The 10,257-nt window shown below is 48.0% G+C and overlaps 1 protein-coding gene across 1 annotated transcript in view; it reads right to left on the minus strand.

Annotated features, from left to right (window-relative positions):
- Nucleotides 1–306: 306 nt before the first annotated feature.
- LOC102379567 (C-type lectin domain family 7 member A-like) overlaps nt 307–10,257 on the minus strand; it is a 23,645-nt gene continuing 13,694 nt past the window's right edge. Inside the window, exons 4-8 of the mRNA XM_025193514.1 lie at nt 9,435–9,524; nt 5,815–5,928; nt 2,501–2,643; nt 1,168–1,310; nt 307–536 (exon numbers count right to left, since the gene is read on the minus strand). Of these exons, the coding sequence (XP_025049299.1) occupies nt 407–536; nt 1,168–1,310; nt 2,501–2,643; nt 5,815–5,928; nt 9,435–9,524 (620 nt within the window). The 3' untranslated portion in view covers nt 307–406. The remainder of the gene's footprint in view (nt 537–1,167; nt 1,311–2,500; nt 2,644–5,814; nt 5,929–9,434; nt 9,525–10,257) is intronic.

The following is a 10,257-nucleotide window of genomic DNA, read 5'->3' on the forward strand; positions in this document are numbered from 1 at the left end:
ACCCAAGCCCTGTAGCTCTGGCACTTGGGCAGAGTCTGCTTTGCAAAAAGCAGGGGGCATCTGTGTCTGGGCAGGGGCAGGAACTGCAGGGTGACAGTCTCATTTCCAGGGGCCTGTGATGCTCCAGTGGCCATACAAACCGTTTCCTCTTAGGACTTTCTCTTTTCCCAAGTGGTTGCCATCACATGCTCAAAATACAGGACCAAGAAAGTGAGATCTGGGGATGTAAGCAGGAGGGCCCTATACATGTCTGTTGGCACCAGTACAGGCAGCTTCATTGCTGGTCAGAGAGATCCAGGAAACAGGCACACACACAAAAGTCCAGAGGGGGCAGAAAGAAATGATGTTTTCCTGTGTCTATGTAGCATCTCAGGCTGGCATTCCCACTTTTTTCCCATTAATGTGTCTACTTTTTTTCCTTCTCACAAATGCAGAAGTGAGTTTCTCCACAGGCTCCAGGCTTAGCTTTTCCGCCTTGGACATAGACACAAACTCTGCCCTGATCATTCTGATGACTGAGGTCTTGGAGATCAAACCTGGAACAGAAGTGCAAAATTTATGGTTCATGTCTGTCCTCCTGAGCTCACCATAGCAAGACATAGGGCTGGGGGCTCTCTGTGCTGGTTGTCCTGACACTGGGCAATGCTGAACAATGATTTAACAAAAGGAAGGTCAGGGATGCTTTTCTGCTCAAGGCTACAAGTGATAGGGTGAGACTAGATGTTCCCAGCACAGAATCCCTGCTCTTCCATGGCACACCATTATGTTAGTAACATGAGGAGGTGTCATGGCTTTGGTCCTACCCTCTGCTGTTGCACTAACAGGCTTCCAAAGGCCACCTCACACCAGTTTCCCCTGGGCTTACAAACTGTAGGTCAGTGTGTGCTGAGTCGAGATGAAAGGTCCCTAACATCTTTAAATACATGCATTTGATCAGATCAGAGCTCAGCAAGAGCACTGGGAAGCAGGAGTTTGCCAAAGGGGGTGGGAGGGCTGTTTAGGACCTGTGCTGGGGGTGGGGTCTGTTGCCAGATGAGTCTCTGGCAAAGTTCAAGACCCCACTTGTTTGGTGGAGTCTGAAGCTCCCATTTCCATGGTGAACTGCATACTGCTGCGAGTGATGTACGCTGCTGCAGAGGTGGGGTCATCCTAGTGACACAGACTTACAGGCCAGAGGAGAGATCTGTGTTGTCTTCCCAGACCCACTTCCTGGATCCAGGATAATATGACAGTCCAATCCAGAATGGGTAGTACCAGGTAACACTCTGACGATCTTCATAATATTGATATAATTCTTGTTTTATGAAATCCTAAAATGGAGAGAAGGTGAATTCTGTCAGCTGTCAGGGAGTGCAAATGCCTGGAATGGGCTAGCAGGGTCTTGGCTGTTCCCCACATACAATACCCATGAAGACCTCAGTGCAGAGATCACCCCTCTAGGTAATATTGGGTTCTCACTTCCAGGGTTACAACCTGGTCGCTCACCTACCCATTACCTCCAAAAACCAAGTCTGTTGGGGTTAATATGTTCACAATTGCAGCCCAGACCTTTTGGATGCCAGGAAAATCCCATTAACATGTGTGGAGATAGTTCAGGGTGATGGTAAGAGCCCAAATACAGATATTCTCCCAAAACTCCAAATGGGAACGGCCCAGGGGCCCAGTCTTTGCTTTGCCAAAAGTTACACTGCAGCCTTGGATGTTTCCTTAGGCTACAGTTTTTCCATTGAATAGTGTGCTCAGCTACCAGCCAAATCAGACCCCTGCACAGCTCCTAATATGGAGGATGGGCCAGCTGAGGAGGTGGAGGGCACTACAGAACCAGGCCTTGAGGCTTTGGATATTTTCTGCTCACAGAGTCCAGATCCAGACCTGTAGGTACATGCAGTTTGTGGCAGGCCAACTTCCTGTGGTGACATAAACCATGACATTAAACCAGGTATGGCACTGCTAATTTGCAGTGCTGGGGCAAAATTTGCTACTGGGATTTCCCAGGACAACCCCCCGCCACCCCCCAAAAAAACAAAACAAAACAAAAAGCCAACAACAAAAACCGTGGGGAAAAAAAAAAAAAAGCAGTGCCAAGCACACCAATGTGTTGTTTGCCAGGACACATGAGAAGATGTGGGGGCTGACTCCTCCTCCATGTCCATGTGCTGCTAAGCCCACTCGCTGGGGCACCTTGCACTCCAGCCAGCTGCTCTCTGGATGGCTGGGATGCAGTGAGCCTCATGATGGGGAAGCAGATAGCTCTGGGCTGCCTGCTCCCCTGTTTCTCCAAGTTGCTCCCTGGCTGGCTGGGGCACAGGGTGCCTCAGCGTGGGGACTCCTTGCTGGCTAACCTCACGGAGAAGCAACCTGTGCCCAGCCCTCGCCACCCACCTTCCCCGAAACAAATTGAGCATTGAGACATGTCCCACAGCAAAGCTCGTGAGCAGGGGCATGATCATTCAGCTAGACATTTTGCACTCATATAGTGTTACAGGAAGCATGCACTCACCAGCTCTTTTCTGTTCTCAATGTTGAGCAGACGGGCAGACTGAAACATGCAGGAGGATTTACAATGTTCCCAAGTTCCTTTCTCGGGAGAAAAGAGATAGGACCTGCCCTCAGCAGTAGTCCACCGTGCTGGACACTTCTGCCCTGGAACAAACACATTACAAACAAGCTTACTCCATCCCCATCACCTCAGTGCTGGAGACATTGCTGTCCGCAGAGGGATTTCATGCTGCCTTCTTCCTTCACCTTCTATCTGGGGACAGGAGATGACGGCTTGACCCCAGTACTGAGAGGTGGGCAAGAGCCAGGAACACCAGGCCCTGACTGATAGGAGCCAGCCTCAAAATGAAATCAGGACAGTCATGCCTGATGCGGCCTGGGGAAGTGGTTTTTCATTTCCTGAAACCTTCTGACTGCCCAAACCATTTTCCTATTCTGAATAAAGGTAATATTTCTGGCATATGTATCAACTCATAACCGCAGTTCATTCCGTGTTTGGGTCACTCAAATATTTCCACATTTTGAAAGTATTCCATTGGAATTTTTACCTATTTTAATAATTTCCCCCCAATCTTCCTTAATTTCGAAAGAGACCTCAAGCCCTAAAGGCCAAATCTTTTTTTTTTTTTCTTTCCCCTTTATGTTATATCAAGCCCTTCTTTTGAACAAAATCCAGCATTTGTTTCCAACATTTCTTTGAAGGGGACAAGTTTGTGGCCATGATTTTGTCCATCTCACACAGAAACACTTTGCTGAATAGCCACAGATCTGCCTTTCTTCAGGAGAAAGTGTATGGCCAGTAAGTGTCTAGGGAAGCCCCACCCTCTCCTGCTAAATTTACTGACATCTTCAGGACCAGGACCGTGGCCAGAACTGGGGCCAGGTGGGAGGAAATCCATCCTTTGAGGAAGCCTTGGACTATTCCAAGCTGAACCCAACAGGAAAGAGGAGTAAGTCAGGCTGTGAATCAGGACAGTGAGGAGTGCCCATTCCTCACTCATTCCTGCAAGTGAGGACGCAAGGCAACATCTCTGTGAGATTTGTGAACATACTGGAGGACAGGAGATGCAAAGGAAAAGGATCCAATCTCAAAACACTGAAAGCTGGGCTGAAGCTTCATAAATGTCATAGACATTAGGTGTGGAAGAGACCTTGCTAGATCATCGAGTCCAGCCCCCTGCCATAGGCAGGAAGTCTCCTGGGGTCAAATGTCCCAGGAGGATAAGTATCCAAACACCTGTTAAATGAGTCCAGAGTAGGTAGTTACACCACCCCTGGGACACTTGGACTGTAAAGAAGACTTTCCTTATGTCCAATCTCAATTGTCCTTCCAGAAATTTGTGGCGGTTAGACCTTGCTATCCCTTGGGGTGCTCTGGTGAACACCTGTTCTCCCGGATCCTGGGGCACACCCCTTATCTACTTATAGGATGTCACCAAGCCCCCCCCGCGCCCCCCCCCCCCCCCCCCCTCTCCCCCCCCCCAAGCCTTCTCTTCTGCAGGCTGAGTGGTCTCATGTCTCTAAAAAGATTATGTTCAATGCTGAGAAATTCAAGGTGCTGTACCTCAGAAGAATAATCAAAAATACAAAAATAAAATGGGTTACACCTAGGTGGATGGCAGCACTATGGAAAAGCATTCAGAAGCCCTGGCAGATCACAGACTCAGTCTGATTCTTCAGTGTGATGCAGCTTCACATCAGGCAAATGCGGCTTGCGACGTCTCAGTAGAAACATTAGGTCGAAGACATGGGAAGTGATAGTGTTTCTAGTTGACACTAGTTAGGCCTCCTGTAGGGTACTGTGTGCAGCTTTGACCTCTGTGCTTTGAAAAGGATGTGGAGAAGTTAGAGAGGGTCCAAAGGCAGGTGACAAAGCTGATAAAGGGTTTGGAAAGCAAGCCATGCCTGGAAAGGCTGAAGGAGCTAGACATGTTTAGCTTGTGGGAAACACATTAAAGGGGGACCTGACAGCCATATTGAAATACCTGAAAGGTTGCCATAAAGAAGGGGGAATGCATGTTTTCTCTCTTGCAGAGGAGGATTCAAACCAATGGCTTGAAATTGCAGCAAAGTAGGTTTAGATCAGATATCCAGAAAAAAAGTTCTTGACTGTGAGAATAGTGAGGCAGTGCAATATACTGTTGAGGGGAGTTGTGGACTCTCAGTCACTGGAGGCATTTGAGGAGAAATTGCAGAACCACTGGTCAGGGATGATGGAGCCTCTGGCAGAAATGCCCTCATCGGTGTCCCTCTCCAGAGACCTGTCTCCACCAGCCTGAGAGGCTGCTGTTGAATCCCTCAGGGCAGGGATCTCCCACCTTGTCTGCAGGACAAAAGCCTGGTGCCTGGGAGGCGGATGCTCTGGTCACCTGGGCAGGGGGGGGAAAGGCCCGGCCTTGAGCACGGGCCCAGGTAGCCAGGGATGCTTGGGAGATTGGTCGGCTTGTGGCCAGTATTGGCAGCTTCGATTGGACCGGGCTGCTGAGGTCAGAGAGGTTATTTAAGGGCCCGGGCCAGGAAGAAGGCAGCCATTAGCCATGCGGTCATCCAGGTGAATCCTCAACGCAGGAGCGCCCCCTACTGGCCCGCCACAGAGGCATGGCTAGGCCTAGATTCTGCTGTGGATATTTGCCAAGTTTCTGGGCTTTTCTGGTTCCTGTATTAGTCTGGGAGGGAATTCCTCCCCTGCCCCCCCATCCCTGTTTCCTATATGAGTCAGGGTTTCTCTATGCCTTCCTCAGAGTCATTGGCTGTTGGCTGCAACCAAGGCTGAGGATTTGGACTGCAATGTGCCAGTGGTCCTGCTGGGTCTTAAAGCTGGAGGTTCCTGGCTAGAGGGTCTTGCCCCTCCTCTCAGGGTCAGACTGATCACCATGTCTGGGGTCAGGAAAGAAGATGGGTATGGACTGTGGCAAGGGGGTTGCCTTCCTCTGTAGTTGGGGGCATAGCCCTCTTTCTGGGATCTCTTGAGCACATATATACAACATTTAGAGAAGCAGGATATTGGCTGCTGTAGCCCTGCTGTGGCAGGTTAGGGTATTATGCCTAGTGGTTGTGTCAGGGTTCACTGATTTTTTTTTTCCTAAGGTTAGACAAGGGATTTGTATAGGATGGTTTGGATTGGGATGATGCTGCCTCAGGCAGGGGATTGGACTAGATGAATTAAGGAGGTCCTTTCCCACCCTAATTTGCTATGATTCTTTCCCTTCTTCAAGGTCAACATGTTTCAGGGGGGAGGCAACACTCTGCGGTACAAGGACAGTCTCCCAGATAGGTCTGGATCTTACTTGAATGTAAGACCAGACCATCATTTACCTGTATCACCAGGATGTTCATCTGGAATTTTGGGAAGGCCTGGCTGCTGGTCTGGGCAGGACGGCGACAGCTCGCTGCTGCTTCCCTTTCCTGGGCTGAGCTTCATATCTAAAACTTCAGAACACCACAGCAGTGTTACATGAGAGTTTCACAGATCTGACATTCTCTGATTACAGTGACAAAAAGGAGCTGATAATACTAATACAACCCACAGTTATTGCTTGAAGTCTTCAGATAGAGCATTTATTCCACTGAGGGAAATAATGGTGATTTCTCAATAGTGAGCCCTTCTGCAGAACACTTCAATTTCGACATCACATGTGCTGGATCCCTAACAGACCTGCAATTGAAACCTGCCTGGTCTCCTGCTAGCTCACCTTTCCACCTGCCTCCCTATTTGTTTATACAGAGGTCTGAGGGGTGGCCCACTGGGAGAAGCATTGGGTAAAGGAAGTTATTATTTCTAAACTTTCCAATGTCTTCCTTGAGCAGGGCAGTCATAGATCTAAGACTCTTGGAGTGCCCAAGGTTTAAAGAAAACAACACAAAAGAAACCAAAACAAAAGCTGCTGAGGAATTTCATTTCTCTAGGATGGTCCAGCTCTGAGCTTCATTCCCTCACTTCAACCAAAAACATTTCAAAACTGCCATATATTTTTTTGCAGAAGAGAAAGGCAGTCCCTCTTCAACAGAAAACCACAAAAAGCTAGGCATTTGGTGATCACACACATTGTGGAAGCAGATAGAAATGAGTATTGCAAACCATGATGCAATTGTATCCTCAGAGCATTTGGGTCATAATGTCACTGCTCCTGTCCAGTGTGATCCAGGGTAGGCTACAACGTAATGGGCCATGTCCCCAGCTGCTGCAATTGTATGAGTGACCATAAGACCCAGCTGAGAATTGTATACAGAAATTATTTCAAATGGTAAATGCATGTGCTGCAAAACTAGCACTTTCTGTAAGTATGAACATGCTGGTTTCTAGCTTTATGAATCAGGAAAAATCCCAGCATTTTGGCTTGATGAACCACAGTGAAATATTTGCTCTCGAGTTAGTTTGGCCCTAGTCTTCATCCAAGTGGGGTGCCACAAGGACCTTGAGAAGTTGATATTGATGTACCTACTGGCCATCTCTCCTCCCCTTCATCTAGGTACACCCAGCTCACCTCATGTCTCTTTCCACACACTGCTCTCAACCCTCTGACTGAGATGCTTGGGGCATCATGGAGGTTAAATGACAGTAGATGCACCTTGGAGATGTAGTGCAACCTGGGCAACCAGTAATGGGAACAACGGGTTGTAAAGGGGACCCTGCCCTGTTACTGAGAGAGAGAGAGAGATTGACAACTGTGCCGCAACTGTTGCAGACTGTGAGCTACAGGAGCAAATCCAAGGTGTGTGCATTGTGCACTTGCTCCTAAATGACAGTAGATGCACCTTGGAGATGTAGTGCAACCTGGGCAACCAGTAATGGGAACAACGGGTTGTAAAGGGGACCCTGCCCTGTTACTGAGAGAGAGAGAGAGATTGACAACTGTGCCGCAACTGTTGCAGACTGTGAGCTACAGGAGCAAATCCAAGGTGTGTGCATTGTGCACTTGCTCCTCCCTTTGATCCCTGCACCAATCAATTTAAAACCAAATGCCTGGGAGTGGCAGTAGCATTTGTAGGCAGGCAGTGCTGAGCGAGTCACTTGATTTCATGGCTCATTATAATCTACCCAATCCCTTCTAAAATTTTTGTTCCATGGGTGTTAATAACCCTCTCTTCTTTTTAATGTGCCTCATATTCCACCACTTCAGCTAGCTTTTGTGTTGCTATTCTGTCGTCTGTTAACTGCTCCTCCTAATAAAGCTCCAATTTCATATCCCTTCAGATTGTTTATAACTCACTCCAATTAAGTTATGTCTGCTTGCTTCAGCCTTAAACTGGGTAATACAGCCCCAGGTGCCTAGCATATTAGCACAGCTTCTAGTTTATCCTTAACTGGAGAAACATATATGTTGTTTTCTATGTTATGATGTGCCTCACTTTCTGCACCCCACTTTCAAAATGCTAAATCTGCCCAAGTTTGGCTATACAAGCCCAGCTACAGAGGCAGAGAGGGGCAGTCTCATCTGGGCAGAGATGCACGTAGAAGCTCAGAGAGGAGCATTGCAGGGAACTGGAGACTGACTCTGGCTGTGCCGGCTGGAGGAGTTCCCTGCGCTGAACAGAGAAGCAATATGGGAGACTGGAGGCCCAGGAGGAGCTGAGCTGGAAGAAGCTAGCAGAATGGAGCAGAAGCCCAGGAGAGCTCAGAGGAAGGCCCCCAGCTGCACATGATTGTGTTGGGAATTCGCTCTATGTCACGGTTTAGGCTGTGAGGCCTGGGAGTGGCTGAAGGGGAGGAAATGAGACCACTGAAGAAGCCCCACAGAGGGGCTTGGATTTTTGCAGAACTGGCAGCCTTCCAGGTCCCCTGGGAACCGAGACCAGGCTGTCAGAGCCTGAGAGATGGTGTGGGACAGGGCACCCAGGATCACGATTCTGGTTCTCTGGAGACAAGCTCCCAGAGCGCAGAATAACAATGAAGGCGAAGCAGGAAAGGGCAGGGGGTACCCAGGTGAGACCTGAGTGGGAGGGATGGGATTAGAGGGGCCATGAGGAGTTGCCAATCCTGCTGGAAGTGTTAGAGCCTGTTACTCAGGTCAACAAAATACAGCTCTACCAAGCACTGTGCCATCTTCCCTGTCCTATGTTTGTGCTTTTTAATATTGAATTGACTCGAAACATTTCTGGATTAAAAAAAAAAAAAGATGAACCCTTTCTCCTGTGAAAAATATCAGTCTTTCTGCTGTACACTTTTGTCATGGATGGAGAAAAAAACATGGTACAGTGAGGTCACTTCATCAGTGTCAGGGGCAGAGATGGGGTTAGAGAATAGGGGCAAAGCCCATCTCATCACCATCGGGTGGGACTCTGTATATGACATTGCCTCCTACACACCAGGACTGTGGGCAGGAATGTCCAGAAGGTCTGAGAGGACTATGAAATGGCTCCAGCTAACAGAATTGACTTAGAGTACATAGAAATTGTGCCAGCAGGGCATGCTGATGGTCTCTTTCTCATTGTCTGGTGCTATGGAGATGGACACCAGCACCTTGGCTCACTTCCACCCTACCAGCCATTTTGCAATCAACTCATCTTGATTCTCAGTTCCACACTGAACATATCTAAATCCCCAAATCAAAGTTAGGGATTTGGAGGCCTGTGACTCTGTGCTATCTGGGATCCAAAAACTGCTGTACTCTGGTGCCAAGTCTCTGCTCTGTTTAGGGGTCATGGTTCATCCTGAAGAGGAAGGCACTTATTAAAGAAAATCACTGCAAGAACATGTAAACCAGAAAGCTTTCACACAGCTCATGTTCCATGTAAGCCTCCCCCATTTGCCACGTCCCACCCCCTGCTTCATCTTGCATGCACCCCACACAGACATTTACTATTTCAGTGATATAGTGCAAATAATATAGCATTGCAGTCTCCTCCTAGAGCCAGCAAAAAACACTCCCTTGCCCTTCCAAAACATTACAAGAGCTCCTGTCACATCTGCTGTGGCTCTTTCACCCTGAACTTACCACAATAACTCAAAACTCCTGTTGCTATCAACAAAACCAGACAGAGAATCCCAAGAATAACTGTAGCACACTGCTGTCGATGAGGTGGAGCTGAAGGATATAAGAAGAGAAATAAAATTAATACAGCATAAGTATTGACATCTGCAAAACTATATAATGTACCATGTAAACAAGCAAACAAAAAAACCTCAGGAATTAAAATGGAGAAACCTTTGACTGGACATCCATAAATGTGTTTCCTAGAAATAGCTGTGATTGATGGGGAAATTCTGGGTATCAGGGAAAGTGAACAGTGAGTGACGTGAAGTTTCTTGGTCCTAATGGACTTACCAGAATGAAGTTTTCCCTTCTCTGTGCTTGACATTAACACAGCTGTTTCATAAGTGCAAAGCAAGTCATGTACGTGCAGTTATGGAGTCCAACACTACAAAAGCAGCAGTAAATGAACTACTGACTGAGACAGGAATCCATGCCAGTACTAGGAGTTAAAATACAAGTATATAGGGAAATATACATGTCTGTGGTGTACAGGTAAAAGAATCACAATGAAAGAATTGTTCAGTGGCATCCAAACTAGCTATGAATGCTGACAATGCCACTGGTACAAGTGGAAAATGTCATGTGGGAAAGTAAAGGATAATACAATTCACCCTACAACATCACTTCAGCCCTGACATTGCTTTCCCAGACTTTCTCCACCCCATGGTCCCACAGCTTGTGGCGGGCCAGTAGGGGGCGCTCCTGCATTGAGCCGCCCACCTCCCTGCGCCCGACCACCTTCCAGGCTCCGAGTGCCTCCCTTAGGGTGCCTCCCGTCTGGCCG

Source organism: Alligator sinensis, unplaced genomic scaffold (assembly GCF_000455745.1).
Source record: "Alligator sinensis unplaced genomic scaffold, ASM45574v1 scaffold770_1, whole genome shotgun sequence".
NCBI classification, from domain to species: domain Eukaryota; kingdom Metazoa; phylum Chordata; order Crocodylia; family Alligatoridae; genus Alligator; species Alligator sinensis.